The sequence below is a fragment of the Chiloscyllium punctatum genome, chromosome 46 (assembly GCF_047496795.1).
Source record: "Chiloscyllium punctatum isolate Juve2018m chromosome 46, sChiPun1.3, whole genome shotgun sequence".
In the NCBI taxonomy this organism is placed as follows: domain Eukaryota; kingdom Metazoa; phylum Chordata; class Chondrichthyes; order Orectolobiformes; family Hemiscylliidae; genus Chiloscyllium; species Chiloscyllium punctatum.
Genome location: NC_092784.1, coordinates 33,092,738 through 33,109,424, shown reverse-complemented (window position 1 = coordinate 33,109,424; position 16,687 = coordinate 33,092,738). Strand labels below are relative to the sequence as shown.

Genomic DNA, 16,687 nt, shown 5'->3' with positions numbered 1-16,687 from the left:
CAGAGAGAGATAGTGATCAGCACAGAGTGACAGAAAGAGAGAGAGAGGGACACACACACTTGAATTGGGACAGCTAGAGACAATACCACAGAGAGATGTAGAAAAACCAGCCTAGAGACAGGGAGAACAGCAAAAACAGAACAATACTGATAGAAATAAAACAGCATAGACTGGCAGATAGAGAGAACCAGGGGGAAGGGACACAGGAAGCATAATTAACAGCAGGAAAGAGAGAGAGAGACAGACAGACAGAGAGAGAGAGAGAGAGAGAAACACAAGAAGGAGCTGAGGCACAGGGTGAGGGAAGAGGAATTCAGGGAAGGAGTGTGTGAGTGAGTGAGTGAGACAGAGAGTGGGCAGTGGGCAGTGGGCAGTGGGCAGAGGGCAGTGGGCAGTGAGCAGTGGGCAGTGAGCAGTGGGCAGAGGGCAGTGGGCAGTGAGCAGAGGGCAGTGGGCAGTGGGCAGTGGGCAGAGGGCAGTGGGCAGAGGGCAGTGGGCAGTGAGCAGAGGGCAGTGGGCAGTGAGCAGTGGGCAGAGGGCAGTGGGCAGTGAGCAGAGGGCAGTGGGCAGTGGGCAGTGGGCAGTGAGCAGTGGGCAGAGGGCAGTGGGCAGTGAGCAGAGGGCAGTGGGCAGTGGGCAGTGGGCAGAGGGCAGTGGGCAGAGGGCAGTGGGCAGTGAGCAGAGGGCAGTGGGCAGTGAGCAGTGGGCAGAGGGCAGTGGGCAGTGAGCAGAGGGCAGTGGGCAGTGGGCAGTGGGCAGTGAGCAGTGGGCAGAGGGCAGTGGGCAGTGGGCAGTGGGCAGTGGGCAGTGAGCAGCGGGCAGAGGGCAGTGGGCAGTGGGCAGAGGGCAGTGGGCAGTGGGCAGTGGGCAGTGAGCAGTGGGCAGAGGGCAGTGGGCAGAGGGCAGTGGGCAGTGAGCAGTGGGCAGTGAGCAGTGGGCAGTGGGCAGTGGGCAGTGAGCAGCGGGCAGCGGGCAGTGAGCAGTGAGCAGTGGGCAGTGAGCAGTGGGCAGTGGGCAGTGAGCAGTGGGCAGTGGGCAGTGGGCAGTGAGCAGTGAGCAGTGAGCAGTGGGCAGTGGGCAGTGAGCAGTGGGCAGTGGGCAGTGAGCAGTGGGCAGTGGGCAGTGGGCAGTGAGCAGTGAGCAGTGGGCAGTGGGCAGTGAGCAGTGAGCAGTGGGCAGTGAGCAGTGAGCAGTGAGCAGTGGGCAGTGAGCAGTGGGCAGTGGGCAGTGAGCAGTGGGCAGTGGGCAGTGGGCAGTGGGCAGTGGGCAGTGAGCAGTGGGCAGTGAGCAGTGAGCAGTGAGCAGTGAGCAGTGGGCAGTGAGCAGTGAGCAGTGAGCAGTGGGCAGTGGGCAGTGGGCAGTGAGCAGTGGGCAGTGGGCAGTGGGCAGTGGGCAGTGAGCAGTGAGCAGTGGGCAGTGGGCAGTGGGCAGTGAGCAGTGAGCAGTGAGCAGTGGGCAGTGGGCAGAGGGCAGTGAGCAGTGGGTAGTGAGCAGTGGGCAGTGAGCAGTGAGCAGTGGGCAGTGAGCAGTGGGCAGTGAGCAGTGAGCAGTGGGCAGTGGGCAGTGGGCAGTGGGCAGTGGGCAGTGAGCAGTGAGCAGTGGGCAGTGAGCAGTGGGCAGTGAGCAGTGAGCAGTGAGCAGTGAGCAGTGAGCAGTGGGCAGTGGGCAGTGAGCAGTGGGCAGTGAGCAGTGGGCAGTGGGCAGTGGGCAGTGAGCAGTGGGCAGTGAGCAGTGGGCAGTGGGCAGTGAGCAGTGGGCAGTGAGCAGTGGGCAGTGGGCAGTGGGCAGTGGGCAGTGGGCAGTGAGCAGTGGGCAGTGAGCAGTGGGCAGTGGGCAGTGGGCAGTGAGCAGTGGGCAGTGAGCAGTGGGCAGTGGGCAGTGGGCAGTGGGCTCCGAAGGGAAGCCCTGGACCTGATTCCCCTCACTCGGCCCCAGGGAGAGCAGACAGATGATGGAGAGGTTGGTGTTCCTGAGTCTGCTCCTGCCCCTGGATTCCCTGCTGCTACCTCAGGTGAGCTGCTGCCAGTTTAATCCATCAGGGGGAACGTGTCCCTCTGGGCTGGGGTGGGGTGTGAGGGGTGGGGGTGTGTCCCCCTCTGTGTTGTGGGGGGTGGGGGTGTGTCCCTCTCTGTGTTGTGGGGGGTGGGGGGTGTGTCCCCCTCTGTGTTGTGGGGGGTGGGGGTGTGTCCCTCTCTGTGTGTGGGGGGTGGGGGTGTGTCCCTCTCTGTGTGTGGGGGGTGGGGGTGTGTCCCCCTCTGTGTTGTGGGGGATGGGGGTGTGTCCCCCTCTGTGTTGTGGGGGGTGGGGGTGTGTCCCTCTCTGTGTTGTGGGGGGTGGGGGTGTGTCCCTCTCTGTGTTGTGGGGGGTGGGGGGTGTGTCCCTCTCTGTGTTGTGGGGGGTGGGGGTGTGTCCCTCCCTGTGCTGTGGGGGGTGGGGGTGTGTCCCTCTCTGTGTGTGGGGGGTGGGGGTGTGTCCCCCTCTGTGTTGTGGGGGATGGGGGTGTGTCCCCCTCTGTGTTGTGGGGGGTGGGGGTGTGTCCCTCTCTGTGTTGTGGGGGGTGGGGGTGTGTCCCTCTCTGTGTTGTGGGGGGTGGGGGTGTGTCCCCCTCTGTGTTGTGGGGGGTGGGGGTGTGTCCCTCTCTGTGTTGTGGGGGGTGGGGGTGTGTCCCTCTCTGTGTTGTGGGGGGTGGGGGTGTGTCCCTCTCTGTGTGTGGGGGGTGGGGGTGTGTCCCTCTGGGCTGGGGTGGTGTGTGGGGGGTGGGGGGGTGTCCCTCTCTGTGTTGTGGGGGGTGGGGGGGTGTCCCTCTCTGTGTTGTGGGGGGTGGGGGTGTGTCCCTCTCTGTGTGTGGGGGGTGGGGGTGTGTCCCTCTGGGCTGGGGTGGTGTGTGGGGGGTGGGGGGGTGTCCCTCTCTGTGTTGTGGGGGGTGGGGGGGTGGGGGTGGGTGGGGGGGGTGTCCCTCCCTGTGTTGTGGGGGGTGGGGGGGGTGTCCCTCCCTGTGTTGTGGGGGGTGGGGGGGTGGGGGGTGTCCCTCCCCGTGTTGTGGGGGGTGGGGGGGTGTCCCTCCCTGTGTTGTGGGGGGTGGGGGTGGGTGGGGGGGTGGGGGGGGGGTGTCCCTCCCTGTGTTGTGAGGGGTGGGGGGGTGGGGGGGTGGGGGGGGTGTCCCTCCCTGTGTTGTGAGGGGTGGGGGGTGGGGGGGTGTCCCTCCCTGTGTTGTGGGGGGTGGGGGGGGTGTCCCTCCCTGTGTTGTGGGGGGTGGGGGGGTGGGGGGGGTGTCCCTCCCTGTGTTGTGGGGGGTGGGGGGGTGGGGGGGTGTCCCTCCCTGTGTTGTGAGGGGTGGGGGGGTGGGGGGGTGTCCCTCTCTGTGTTGTGGGGGGTGGGGGGGTGTCCCTCTCTGTGTTGTGGGGGGTGGGGGGGTGGGGGGGTGTCCCTCTCTGTGTTGTGGGGGGTGGGGGGGTGGGGGGGGTGTCCCTCCCTGTGTTGTGGGGGGTGGGGGGGTGTCCCCCTCTGTGTTGTGGGGGGTGGGGGTGTGTCCCCCTCTGTGTTGTGGGGGGTGGGGGTGTGTCCCTCTCTGTGTGTGGGGGGTGGGGGTGTGTCCCTCTCTGTGTGTGGGGGGTGGGGGTGTGTCCCTCTCTGTGTTGTGGGGGGTGGGGGGGTGGGGGTGTGTCCCTCTCTGTGTGTGGGGGGTGGGGGTGTGTCCCTCCCTGTGTTGTGGGGGGTGGGGGGTGGGGGGGTGTCGCTCCCTGTGTTGTGGGGGGTGGGGGTGTGTCCCTCTCTGTGTTGTGGGGGGTGGGGGTGTGTTCCTCTGTGCTGGGGTGGTGTGTGGGGGATGTGTACATTCAGTGTGTGTCCCTCCCTGTGTTGTGGGGGGTGGGGGGGTGGGGGGGGTGTCCCTCCCTGTGTTGTGAGGGGTGGGGGGGGTGGGGGGGTGTCCCTCCCTGTGTTGTGGGGGGTGGGGGGGGGGGTGTCCCTCCCTGTGTTGTGGGGGGTGGGGGGGTGGGGGAGGTGTCCCTCCCTGTGCTGTGAGGGGTGGGGGGGTGGGGGGGTGTCCCTCTCTGTGTTGTGGGGGGTGGGGGGGGGGGGTGTCCCTCTCTGTGTTGTGGGGGGTGGGGGGGTGTCCCTCCCTGTGTTGTGGGGGGTGAGGGGGGTGGGGGGGTGGGGGGGGTGTCCCTCTCTGTGTTGTGGGGGGTGGGGGGGTGTCCCTCTCTGTGTTGTGAGGGGTGGGGGGGTGGGGGGGTGTCCCTCCCTGTGTTGTGGGGGGTGGGGGGGTGGGGGGTGTCCCTCCCTGTGTTGTGGGGGGGGGGGGGGTGGGGGGGTGGGGGGGGTGTCCCTCTCTGTGTTGTGGGGGGTGGGGGGGTGTCCCTCTCTGTGTTGTGAGGGGGGGGGGTGGGGGGGTGTCCCTCCCTGTGTTGTGGGGGGTGGGGGGGGATGGGGGGGTGGGGGTGTGTCCCCCTCTGTGTTGTGGGGGGTGGGGGTGTGTCCCTCTCTGTGTTGTGGGGGGTGGGGGTGTGTCCCTCTCTGTGTGTGGGGGGTGGGGGTGTGTCCCTCTCTGTGTTGTGGGGGGTGGGGGTGTGTCCCCCTCTGTGTTGTGGGGGGTGGGGGTGTGTCCCTCTCTGTGTTGTGGGGGGTGGGGGGGTGTCCCTCCCTGTGTTGTGGGGGGTGGGGGGGTGTCCCTCCCTGTGTTGTGGGGGGTGGGGGGGGTGTCCCTCCCTGTGTTGTGAGGGGTGGGGGGGGTGGGGGGGTGTCCCTCCCTGTGTTGTGGGGGGTGGGGGGGGTGTCCCTCCCTGTGTTGTGGGGGGTGGGGGGGTTGGGGGGGTGGGGGGGGTGTCCCTCCCTGTGTTGTGGGGGGGTGTCCCTCCCTGTGTTGTGAGGGGTGGGGGGTGGCGGGTTGTCCCTCCCTGTGTTGTGGGGGGTGGGGGGGTGTCCCTCCCCGTGTTGTGGGGGGTGGGGGGGGTGTCCCTCCCTGTTTTGTGGGGGGTGGGGGTGTGGGGGGGTGTCCCTCCCTGTGTTGGGGGGGGTGGGGGGGTGGGGGGGTGTCCCTCCCTGTGTTGTGGGGGGTGGGGGGGGTGGGGGGGGTGTCCCTCCCTGTGCTGTGAGGGGTGGGGGGGTGGGGGGGTGTCCCTCTCTGCGTTGTGGGGGGTGGGGGGGTGTCCCTCTCTGTGTTGTGGGGGGTGGGGGGGGTGTCCCTCCCTGTGTTGTGGGGGGGTGTCCCTCCCTGTGTTGTGGGGGGTGGGGGGGTGTCCCTCCCTGTGTTGTGAGGGGTGGGGGGGTGGGGGGGTGTCCCTCCCTGTGTTGTGGGGGGTGGGGGTGGGGGGGTGTCCCTCCCTGTGTTGTGAGGGGTGGGGGGGTGGGGGGGTGTCCCTCCCTGTGTTGTGGGGGGTGGGGGTGGGGGGGGGTGTCCCTCCCTGTGTTGTGGGGGGTGAGGGGGTGTCCCTCCCTGTGTTGTGGGGGGTGGGGGTGGGGGGGGTGTCCCTCCCTGTTTTGTGGGGGGTGGGGGTGGGGGGGTGTCCCTCCCTGTTTTGTGGGGGGTGGGGGTGGGGGGGTGTCCCTCTCTGTGTTGTGGGGGGTGAGGGGGTGTCCCTCCCTGTGTTGTGGGGGGTGGGGGGGTGTCCCTCCCTGTGTTGTGGGGGGTGGGGGTGGGGGGGGTGGGGGTGGGGGGGGTGTCCCTCCCTGTGTTGTGGGGGGTGGGGGGGTGTCCCTCCCTGTGTTGTGGGGGGTGGGGGGTGGGGGGGTGTCCCTCTCTGTGTTGTGGGGGGTGGGGGGTGTGGGGGGGGTGGGGGGGGGTGGGGGGGGTGTCCCTCCCTGTGTTGTGGGGGGTGAGGGGGTGTCCCTCTCTGTGTTGTGGGGGGTGGGTGGGTGGGGGTTGTCCCTCCCTGTGTTGTGGGGTGGGGGTGTGGGGGTGTTGAGGGATGTGCCCCCCCTCCCTCTCTGTGCTGTGAGTGACAGTGTGTTGTTTTTGTGTTTTGGAGGTGAGGGGCCAGTGTCCAGCTGAGTGTAACTGTCCCCCCAGGCCAGGCCACTGTGCTCCTGGGGTCACCCTGCTCTTTGATGGATGCGGATGTTGCAGAGTCTGTGCCCGGCAGCTCAATGATGATTGCAGTCTCCAGAGACCCTGTGACCACCTGAAGAGACTGGAGTGTAACCAGGGGGCAGGAGTGACTGAAGGAGGAGGTATCTGCAGAGGTTAGTGCCACTGGATGGGGAGGTTGGCAGTGCCCAGGGGAAGGAGGACGGGGGTACAGTGTCCAGACAAATGGGCAGTGCCTGGGGAGAGGGGGCAGTGATCTACTGCAGCTGAACATTTTCCTGTTCGGTTGGATTCGGTTTGAATTGTATGTTGGTGGAAGAGTGGGGAGGTACAGAGCAGCTCTGACCAGTGTTCACCTTCTCTTAACAGCAAGATCCGAGGGCAGAACCTGTGAGTACAATGGCAGGATTTACCAGCACAGTGAGAACTTCCAGCCAAACTGTAAACACCAGTGCACCTGCATCGATGGAGCTGTGGGCTGCCTTCCCCTCTGCCCTCAGCAACTCCCCCTGACTGGGGGGAACTGCCTCCGTCACCGCCTGGTGAACGTCCCGGGACAGTGCTGTGAGACATTTGTCTGTGACGGGGAGAAATCAAAGCATCAGAGCGTGACGTTTCGCCAGCTGGTTTACCTGGCCGGGATCAGCAGCAGCGAGCGGGTTCAAAACAAGCAGCACTCTCTGACAAGTCAACCCGGTGAGTTGTGTGAATTGGGTGATCAGCCCCAGTGCCCCCCTTGTCTGCTTACAGAAACGTGAACATCCACAGACCTGTTTTAGCCACTGCATGTGTTAGGTTGCTATTTGACGAAACAAGACGGAAATATCATCCAAATAGTTTCCATGAAATCAAAACCTTTTTTTGCAATTCAGTTCCTCTGAGTTTTCTATTTTAAGAAATCCCTGCGGTCCTGTTTACAAAATATTATGTTTTGCCTGACTGGATTTTTAAACCCACTCGTCATTTGCTGTTTCAGCCTGGAGAGCGCTGTTGGAAGGACAGAGATTCCCTCAGCACAGGTGCACGGCCCAGACAACCCAGTGGTCTGAATGCTCAAAGTCCTGTGGACTTGGTGTGTCCACTCGGGTCAGCAATGTTAACCCTGAGTGCAAGCTGAAGAAAGAGACACGTTTGTGTCAGATTCGAGGCTGCAGCCACACCTTCTATCCCAAACTCAAGGTGAGAGGAGTTCGACAAGACTAACCGGGAAGTCAATGTTAGCTACTGAGTACAGTGAAGATGGGAGTCAAAGAGCGTGGGGCTGGAAAAGCGCAGCAGGTCAGGCAGTGTCCGAGGAGCAGGAGAACCGACGTTTCGGGTATAAGCCCTTCATCAGGAATGAGGCTTGTGGGCCAGGGGGGGGGGGGGGCGCTGAGAGATAAATGGGTGGGGCTGGGGGGAAGGGAGATGGAGGTGGGGGTGAAGGTGATAGGTCGGATAGATGGGAAGGAAGATGGGTAGTTCAAGAGGGTGGTGCCAGGTTGGAAGGTTGGATTGGGATAGGATGGGGGGGAGGGGGGGGGGGGGAGGGGAGACGAGGAAACTGGTGAAAGCCCACATTGATGCCGTGGGGGTTGGAGGGTCCCAAGGAAGAAGATGTCAGCTGATGCTGTCGCTGCAAGATGGGTACAAAGTGGACATGCTCATCCCTCAGTACCAGCAAACAGCTGACGTTTGCAAGAAATTCACTGGACTTCTCCTTGGAGCCCTAGACATGGTACAGATCCTATGGCAGCTGGTGGAATTTAAACTCCGTTAGCAAAATCTCGAGTTGAAAACCCCTCTCAGTCGTGGTGATAGTGAATTTATCATTGATTATTGTAAAAACCTACCTGGTTCCCTCCTCTCCTTTCTCGGGAGGGAAATCTGTCGTGTTCATCTGGTCTGACCCACCTGTGACTGCAGACCTAGAGTTATGTGGCTCAGTTTTCACTCTAGGCCTGAGAATGGTCCTAACAATGGCAGTTAGGACTGGGTCATCAATGTTGACCTTGCTGCTACTCCTGTGTCCAATGAAAGATTAATAAAAACGAGCAGACCATTTAGCCCCTTAAGCCTCCTCCATTGTGGCTAATCTGATTGTGTAGTGTCATCTCCTCCGGTCTGCCCCTGCCCCCCCCCCCATTCTCAATAATGCTGAATTTCCGTAACAGTCTAAAATGTCCACCTCAGCCTTGAGTCTGTTCAGTGATCAAGACTGTGCTACTTGTTGGGGGAAGGGAATCCTGAAGATTAACCACCCTCTCGGAGAATAAATTCCACCTCCTCTCCATTTTTTTAAATGGGGGACCCATCGCTTTAAAATGTATCCCCGGTTCTAGATTTTGCCACCCCCCTTCCCCCACCCCCCCCCGCCCCCTCCATGAGGTGAAGCCATATTCCCAGCAGCCATGCTGTCTTCCCAAAGAATGTGGGCCCAACTCGCTCAACTGGTCCTTCATCCCAGGAATGTTTTGAGTGAACCCGATGAGAACTTACTCCAATGGTTTGGAGAAACTGAATGATTTGTCTCCTGTAAATATTCCCACAGGGTAAGCTAATAATGACCTTTTTTTTATTAAATTGATTAGATTCCCTACAGTGTGGAAACAAGCCCTTCGGCCCAACCAGTCCACACCGACCCTCCGAAGAGTAACCCACCCAGGCCCATTTCCCTCTGACTAATGCACCTAACACGATGGACAAATTAGAATGGCCAATCCACCCTGACCCGCACACCTTTGGACAGTGGGAGGAAACTCCCACAGACACTGGGAGAATGTACAAGCTTCACCTGAGGCTGGAATCGAACCTGGGTCCCTGGTGCTGTGAGGCAGCAGTGCTGACCACTGAGCCACCGTGCCACCTGTTTAAGTTAGGGGGGCAAAGAACGATTCTCTTTGTTAAACATAAAGAGTTTTAAGAACGTAGTAGTTATGATTGAGCAAGTCAGACTCCTTGAAACTGTTCCCTCTTTCAGAAAGGGAAGAAATGCACCAGAACCCAAAAGGCAATGGAACCAGTTCGTTTTACCTGGGCTGCTTGCAAGAGCGTAAAACAATATCGGCCAAACTCCTGCGGCTTGTGCATAGACCAGCGCTGTTGCTCACCACGAAAAACCCGAACAATCCGTGTCCAGTTTCACTGTGAGGACGGTCAGAGCTTCAGCAAGAATATGATGATGATCCAATCCTGTAAGTGCAGCTACGAGTGTCCCCAGCTGAACGAAGTGATCCAGCCCTCCTTCCAACTCAACAATGACATCCACAAGTTCTTAGACTAAAAGCTGACTTTTCAACCTCTTGAACTCTGGTGAGAGACTGGGCTGAAGGAGAGGCTGCAGGCCAATCCGATTGGAACGTGTGTCCCTCTGCTCTCATTCTCGGACAAGGAGAATGTGTTGACGTCCAGATTGGCTCTCCTTCCAAAGAAAATATTGTAGAAACAAGAGGGTACTCCATTATTCTACACAGTAGGCCTTTCAGACGATAACTATCTCTGTTTGTGTGAGTGTAGCACTATTTCCTGCACTGAATGCTGTAGTGCATCTTCAGTTTTTTTTTAGTCTAAACTATTTTTAACTGGACTGTAGCATCTCATCAGTGAATAATTTGCTTACTATCTGCAGCAACAACACAGATTGGAGCCTTTTGGCACTTCTTGGCAGCTACCCCCTCTTACCTCCTTCTGGGAGAATTCATAACAGTTTCTCTGTATTTCAAATTGCACAAGGCATCTTCAGGTATCTTGGAGTATATGAATGGCTGTGTTCCAGAAGCCTGTATCCTTTCTGTAGGTTTTGAGGCTTTTGTGAAACTGTGCCTGTGTGTTTGTGTGTGTGTTTGTTTGTCCTGTCTGGGATTGAGTTACTGAATTCCCATTCCAGCCAAAGGGTGGACTCGTTTGCAGTGTGAAAGTGTTGTGTCTCTCCTGGATCTCCATGTTTAAAAGGCAGGTGATGCGGTGGAAGAGGTGCCCGATTATTATTCTGTTAGAATGAGGCAGCCTCTTGCCTGCCACAGACCAGTCTGGAGCTGATTGACGTGTTGGTGGACATCCATTTTGTCGGAAACTGACCGTGAGTAAGAGCTGCCGGCCATTCGTTACGGAGAGGAACAAGGAGGGAAAGCAGTGTTTGTTTTTCTTTGTTCCCCACCAAACCACCAAAAGGGGAAACTGGCATGATGTAGTCTAGCAATGCCTCATCTCTGAACCTGGTCAGCTATGTTGGCTGATTAACCACGACTTTTAAAACTATTGGTTTATCACTGGTTCCTGGGTTTTCTGCCAGTATTTAGGCTTGGCAAAAGACAACTAAGGCTCAATACATTTGACAACAACTTTAATTCCTCAACTTATTTGTAGGAATAAAACTTCTCAATGATACAGAAAATGCACAGAAGTCTTTTTTTTTGTCAAAATGGAAAGGTGGCAGTATATAACGCCTGTAACGCCCCTCAGACGTCCCGTGTAGGTTACAGTATCTGCTCCACTGTTTTGTTTGTGTTTGTCAGATGTCAGGATTGTACAAAGTTAAAATATCCCACAACACCAGGTTATAGTCCAACAGGTTTCATTTGGAGCAGCACTCTGAAAGCTAGTGCTTCCAAATAAACCTGTCGGACTGTAACCTGGTGTTGTGGGATTTTTCACTTGGTCCAGCCCAGTCCAACACCGGCATCTCCACATCAGGATTGTAATGTCTGTTTGAGAGTCTGCATCCTATCGTCAGTCTCGCTCCCCGACACCAGTCAGCAGCTGAAGTGCAGTTAGTTGAACTTGTGCATTCATTCCTGCGTTGTATATAATATTTATCAAAGTGTGGCATATTTTTATAAATTGTATTATAGTGGATTTTAAAATATGTATTTTGGAAAATTATAAGAATGAAATAAATCTATTTTATAGAGATCAGTGTTTACTATCTGACTTGATTTACAGCTTTCCCTGTTCTCTGACTTGAAGATGCTGGCATTTTGATTCGTTCTCCACTGAAGTATGTAGAAGCAGGAGGAGGCCATTTTAGGTCCTCACACATACTAGGATCACTAATTCATTCCTTCACGTTCACTCTGCCATTCAATATGAACACAGCTGATCAGCTGTGGCAGTGGTATATTCTATTGTCTCTCTTGATGCTTTTTAAAATCTAAAAATGTATGTCTTTCCTGGATATATTCAGCGATTTGATCTCCAAGCTTTCTGCGGTACAGGATTTCACAGGTTCCCCAGCGTTTTACTGAAGAAATCTTTTCTTTATCTCCATCTTAAATAGTCCACTCTATATCCTGATACTGTGTCCCCTGATTCTAGACTCCTCGAGCAGGGGAAATGACCTCTCTGCATCTAGTCTGGCTAGCCCTGTGAGAATTTAATACATTTTGATTATATCCGATCATATTTCTTTGAAACTCTAGTGAAAACAGGCCTCGTGGAACCAATCTGTCCAAATAGGACAGTCCAATCTTGCCTGGTGTAGACTACTGAAGCTCTGCAGCACTCCTTCTGTGGTAAGTGGACCCTTTCTTGGGTACAGTGACCAAAGTTACATACAACAGTCCAGGTGAGTCTTGTAGAACTGCACTAAGACACAGGATCATAGAGTCCTTATAGTGTGGAAGCTGTCCATTTGACCCAGCAAGGTCATTACCAACCCTTCGGAGAGTATCCAACCCACACCTTACCCTATCTTTGTAACTCTGCATTTCCAATGGCTAATCTATCAAACCTTCGTCTCCATGGGTATGATGGCAAACTTACCATAGCCCATCCACCAACCCTCCACATCTTTGTGAGGAAACTAGAGCACTCAGCAGAAACCCACGCAGAGAAGTGGAGAATGTGCACACTCCACATAGTCGCCCGAGGGTGGAATTAAACCCTCAGGTTCCTGGTGCAATGAGGCAGCATTGCTAACCTGAGTCACGATGCCATTCCAATTACAACCTGTTTTTGTCATTCTATATGATCAAGGTAGATCATGGCACTACATATACCCAGCTTCATGCACATTGCTTACAACAGCACAAAACTCCGAGCAACATGAAGCAAATACTCCAGTTGCTGGGAATCTGAAATAAGAAACAGTGAATACCGGAAGTGTTCAGCCAATCAGACGGCACCTATGGAGAGGATAACAGAGTTAATGTTTCCAGATTTGACCACCTTACAAAAGGGAGGGAGAGAAAAGCAGGTGACTTTGGTCAGTCAGCTTAACATCTTTCATTGAGAAAATGTTGGAGTCTATTATAAAAATATAATATCAGAGCATTTAGATATAGAGTATGATCAAGCAGTCAGAATAGTTTCATGAAAAGAGGAAATCATGCCTAACAAATTTGTTTCAACTTTTTGGGGAGGTCCAGAGCAGAATAGATAATGGAGAAGCAGTAGATGTGATATATGTAGATTTCCAAAAGCTGTTCAATAAGCTAGTGCCTACAAATGATTCTATGATTCTATAAGCTACTTAATAAGATAAAGGCCCATGCTGTTGGATGTGGTCTATGAACATGGATAAAGGATTAGCTAACTAAAGAAGGCAGCAAGTTGGGATAAGGGCGGCAATTTCAGGATGGCAACTTGTAACTGGTGGAGTTCCACAGTGATCAGGGCTGGTGCCACAATGATTTACAATATATATTAATGACCTGGATAAGGGAAGTGACTGTATTATCATCAACTTTATAGATGACAACAAGTAGATGGGAGGGTAAAGACCATAATCAACAGGAAAAGGTCTAGGTCATTTAGCCCATTGAGCATTCAATAGGACCATAGCTGATCTGATAATCCTTACATCCAATAAATGGTGAGGAAAACATTATAATGTTATGAAGTTGAAGGTGCGTACTGTACCTTTAAGAGAGAGTGAAAGCTGTTAAGCACCGAGAGCTTACAAGCACCTGTCATATGACTAACTAGCAGTCTCTGAGTGTACTGGAAAATTGAAAATATGTAATATTTGGCTGTGAAACAGATACCTGAGTTTTAGTTGCTATTTTGACAATATTTCAAATTTGACCAGTTTGAATTATGCTCCAGGATACTAAAACCCAATCAATTTGAATTTATTGTTTTGCCAACATTGAACCAATGAGACAATCTGATGTTGGGGGAAGTAACCAGGCAGGCAGATTAAAGTTAGACAGAGAGTGACTGCCATTCAAAACACTCTCTATCAAAGGCCCCTTTCTCATATGAAACATCTTCTCAGCCGGAGATGACCCAGGGCAATCGTCAGCCGAAAGGAGGAGGACACCAGAGATGACAGACACTGTGAGGATTTGAAATTAAGTTGATGTAACTTTAGTCCGGGTTTTTATTGGAACCATGTGTTGTTTTAGAGTTTGGAGGTAGACAACAAACCTTTAAGAGAAAAGAGGCTGAGAGTTGTAAATAGTTGTTTTTAATGTTCACTTTTAGAGTTAATGACTAAATTGATATTTTTTCTTTAAATAGTGGAATTTGGGAGTTCTCTGTCACTCAGATTTTAACAGGTTATGAGGTGAGGTGTCCTTTTCTGGGGGTTTGGTTTAATTAACAGAAGGGTTCACAACTGTGTCACAATAAATACCTTGATTTTTAAAACTTATTTTAAAACTTAAAGAAATAACTATTTTGCAATTCCAGGATTTCAGGAATGACTGCCTGTTTTAAAACCAAGGAATTTGATACTTATTAATGCGCCCTGTTTTTGTAGCTGTGGCTAACAGCAATGTGCAGATGAACTGGAACCATGTTATCATTTCCAAATGAAGCTGATTGGATTGTGGACTATCTCCCTGTCATTATTTGTGACTGCTGGTTGGGTAGCTGAACAGCTTCGGCTGCAGTGAACAAAATATTTTCCCTCTCAGTTTCTCTGCAGTAAGCCACTTTACACCTGATTAAAAGAAAAGCTTATTTTTCTTTCAACTGTTGCTGCAATTTGATGTTTTTGAATTGGATAAGTCAAAGATCTTTCAGAAACGAAACAGCCACCCTGGGCCTTGTGTAAAATCAATGGGAACATTTGGAAAAAGATAAAGGAGAAGCAAGAACCAACTGAACAGACCTTGTGAACAAAGACTTTCAAAATGTCTTCCCAGTTTTCCTTCCATTCATGTTTTTTCCTGTTATGTCAGTCTGTGAGAGGGAGTGAGAGCTTCAATTTTTAGAGTTCAATTAATTTAACAGTTTACCTGTAGCTAGAATCTAATGACTAGTAATATGTGGATGTAGGTTTGCTTGCTGAGCTGGAAGGTTCATTTTCAGACGTTTCATCACCATAATGAGTAACATTTTCAGTGAGCCTCTGGACAAAGCACTGCTGGTGTTTTCTGATTTCTATTTATATGTTTGGGTTTCCTTGGATTGGGTGATGTCATTTCCTGTGGTGATGTCATTTCCTGTTCTTTTTCTCCAGGGGTGGTAAATGGTGTCCAAGTCAATGTGTTTGTTGATAAGAGTTCCAGTTGGAATGCCATGCTTCTAGGAATTCTCTGGCTTGTCCTCGGATGGATGTGTTGTCCCAGTTGAAGTGGTGTCCTTCCTCATCCATATGTGAGGATACTAGTAAGAGTGAGTCATGTCGTTTTGTGGCTAGTTGATGTTCATGTATCCTGGTGGCTGGTTTTCTGCCTGTTTGTCCAGTGTATTTGTATATGTGTTTGGCTCTTCCATCGTTGAAGATTGTGGAGCCTCCTCCCCCAGTGAGTTGTTTAATCGTGCACCGCCATTCATGACTGGATGTGGCAGGGCTGCGGAGCTTAGATCTGTGGGATTTGAAATCTCTCAACTCTGCCCTAAAATTACTGCTTATCCTGCTCACCATCCAAAGGGTTCTGTTTGTGGCTTCACCAAGTTGATATCCCATTTTCAGGTAATGCCTAAATTGGCTATGGGCTTGCCCTCTTGCATTCTCCATTAGAGTTGATCCCTTGAGTGGAGGATATGCCAGGTCATTAGGTTACAGACTGGAGTATAATTCTGTTTCAGTTTACGGTCCACAGTGCATCGTGGATGCTAGATCGGTTTGAGGTCTGGTAAGGTAAAAACAATGACTGCAGATGCTGAAAACCAAATACTGGATTAGTGGTGCTGGAAGAGCACAGCAGTTCAGGCAGCATCCAACGAGCAGCGAAATCGACGTTTCGGGCAAAAGCCCTTCATCAGGAATAAAGGCAGTGAGCCTGAAGCGTGGAGAGATAAGCTGGAGGAGGGTGGGGGTGGGGAGAGAGTAGCATAGAGTACAATGGGTGAGTGGGGGAGGAGATGAAGGTGATAGGTCAAGGAGGAGAGGGTGGAGTGGATAGGTGGAAAAGGAGATAGGCAGGTCGGACAAGTCTGGACAAGTCAAGGAGACAGTGCTGAGCTGGAAGTTTGAAACTAGGATGAGGTGGGGGAAGGGGAAATGAGGAAGCTGTTGAAGTCCACATTGATGCCCTGGGGTTGAAGTGTTCAGAGGCGGAAGATGAGGCGTTCTTCCTCCAGGCGTCTGGTGGTGAGGGAGCGGCGGTGAAGGAGGCCCAGGACCTCCATGTCCTCGGCAGAGTGGGAGGGGGAGTTGAAATGTTGGGCCACGGGGCGGTGTGGTTGATTGGTGCGGGTGTCTCAGAGATGTTCCCTAAAGCGCTCTGCTAGGAGGCGCCCAGTCTTCCCAATGTAGAGGAGACTGCATCGGGAGCAACGGATACAATAAATGATATTAGTGGATGGGCAGGTAAAACTTTGATGGATGTGGAAGGCTCCTTTAGGGCCTTGGATAGAGGTGAGGGAGGAGGTGAGGGAGGAGGTGTGGGCGCAGGTTTTACAGTTCCTGCGGTGGCAGGGGAAAGTGCCAGAATGGGAGGGTGGGTCGTAGGGGGGTGTGGACCTGACCAGGTAGTCACGGAGGGAATGGTCTTTGCGGAAGGCGGAAAGGGATGGGGAGGGAAATATATCCCTGGTAGTGGGGTCTTTTTGGAGGTGACGGAAATGTCGGCAGATGATTTGGTTTATGCAAAGGTATGCAGGGTGGAAGGTGAGCACCAGGAGCGTTCTGTCCTTGTTACGGTTGGAGGAGTGGGGTCTGAGGGCGGAGGGCCGGGATGTGGATGAGATGCGTTGGAGGGCATCTTTAACCACATGGGAAGGGAAATTGCGGTCTCTAAAGAAGGAGGCCATCTGGTGTGTTCTGTGGTGGAACTGGTCCTCCTGGGAACAGATACGGCGGAGGTGGAGAAATTGGGAATATGGGATGGCGTTTTTGCAAGAGATAGGGTGGGAAGAGGTGTAATCCAGGTAGCTATGGGAGTCGGTGGGTTTGTAAAAAATGTCAGTGTCAAGTCGGTCGTCACTAATGGAGATGGAGAGGTCCAGGAAGGGGAGGGAGGTGTCAGAAATGGTCCAGGTAAATTTAAGGTCAGGGTGGAATGTGTTGGTGAAGTTGATGAATTGCTCAACCTCCTCGCGGGAGCTCGAGGTGGCGCCAATGCAGTCATCAATGTAGCGGAGGAAGAGGTGGGGAGTGGTGCCGGTGTAATTACGGAAGATCAACTGTTCTACATAGCCAACAAAGAGACAGGCATAGCTGGGGCCCATACGTGTGCCCATGGCTACCCCTTTGGTCTGGAGGAAGTGGGAGGATTCAAAGGAGAAATTGTTAAGGGTGAGGACCAGTTCGGCCAAACAAATGAGAGTGTCAGTGGAAGGGTACTGTTG

General features: G+C 54.0%; 1 protein-coding gene across 1 annotated transcript; it reads left to right on the top strand.

Annotated features, from left to right (window-relative positions):
- Nucleotides 1-939: 939 nt before the first annotated feature.
- Nucleotides 940-10,850, top strand: LOC140467939 (CCN family member 1-like). Its single transcript, XM_072564005.1, has 5 exons — nucleotides 940-2,011; nucleotides 5,967-6,180; nucleotides 6,395-6,721; nucleotides 7,002-7,204; nucleotides 8,985-10,850. Exons 1-5 carry the CDS (start codon nucleotides 1,949-1,951, stop codon nucleotides 9,285-9,287), a joined length of 1,110 nt encoding a protein of 369 aa, XP_072420106.1. The 5' UTR covers nucleotides 940-1,948; the 3' UTR covers nucleotides 9,288-10,850.
- Nucleotides 10,851-16,687: the final 5,837 nt, after the last annotated feature.

Coding starts and splice junctions, on each gene's coding strand:
- LOC140467939 (XM_072564005.1), top strand. CDS start 1,949: ATGATGGAGAGGTTGGTGTTCCTGAGTCTGCTCCTGCCCCTGGATTCC. Junction 6,722..7,001: donor CTCTCTGACAAGTCAACCCG/GTGAGTTGTGTG, acceptor TTGCTGTTTCAG/CCTGGAGAGCGCTGTTGGAA. Junction 7,205..8,984: donor CCTTCTATCCCAAACTCAAG/GTGAGAGGAGTT, acceptor TCCCTCTTTCAG/AAAGGGAAGAAATGCACCAG.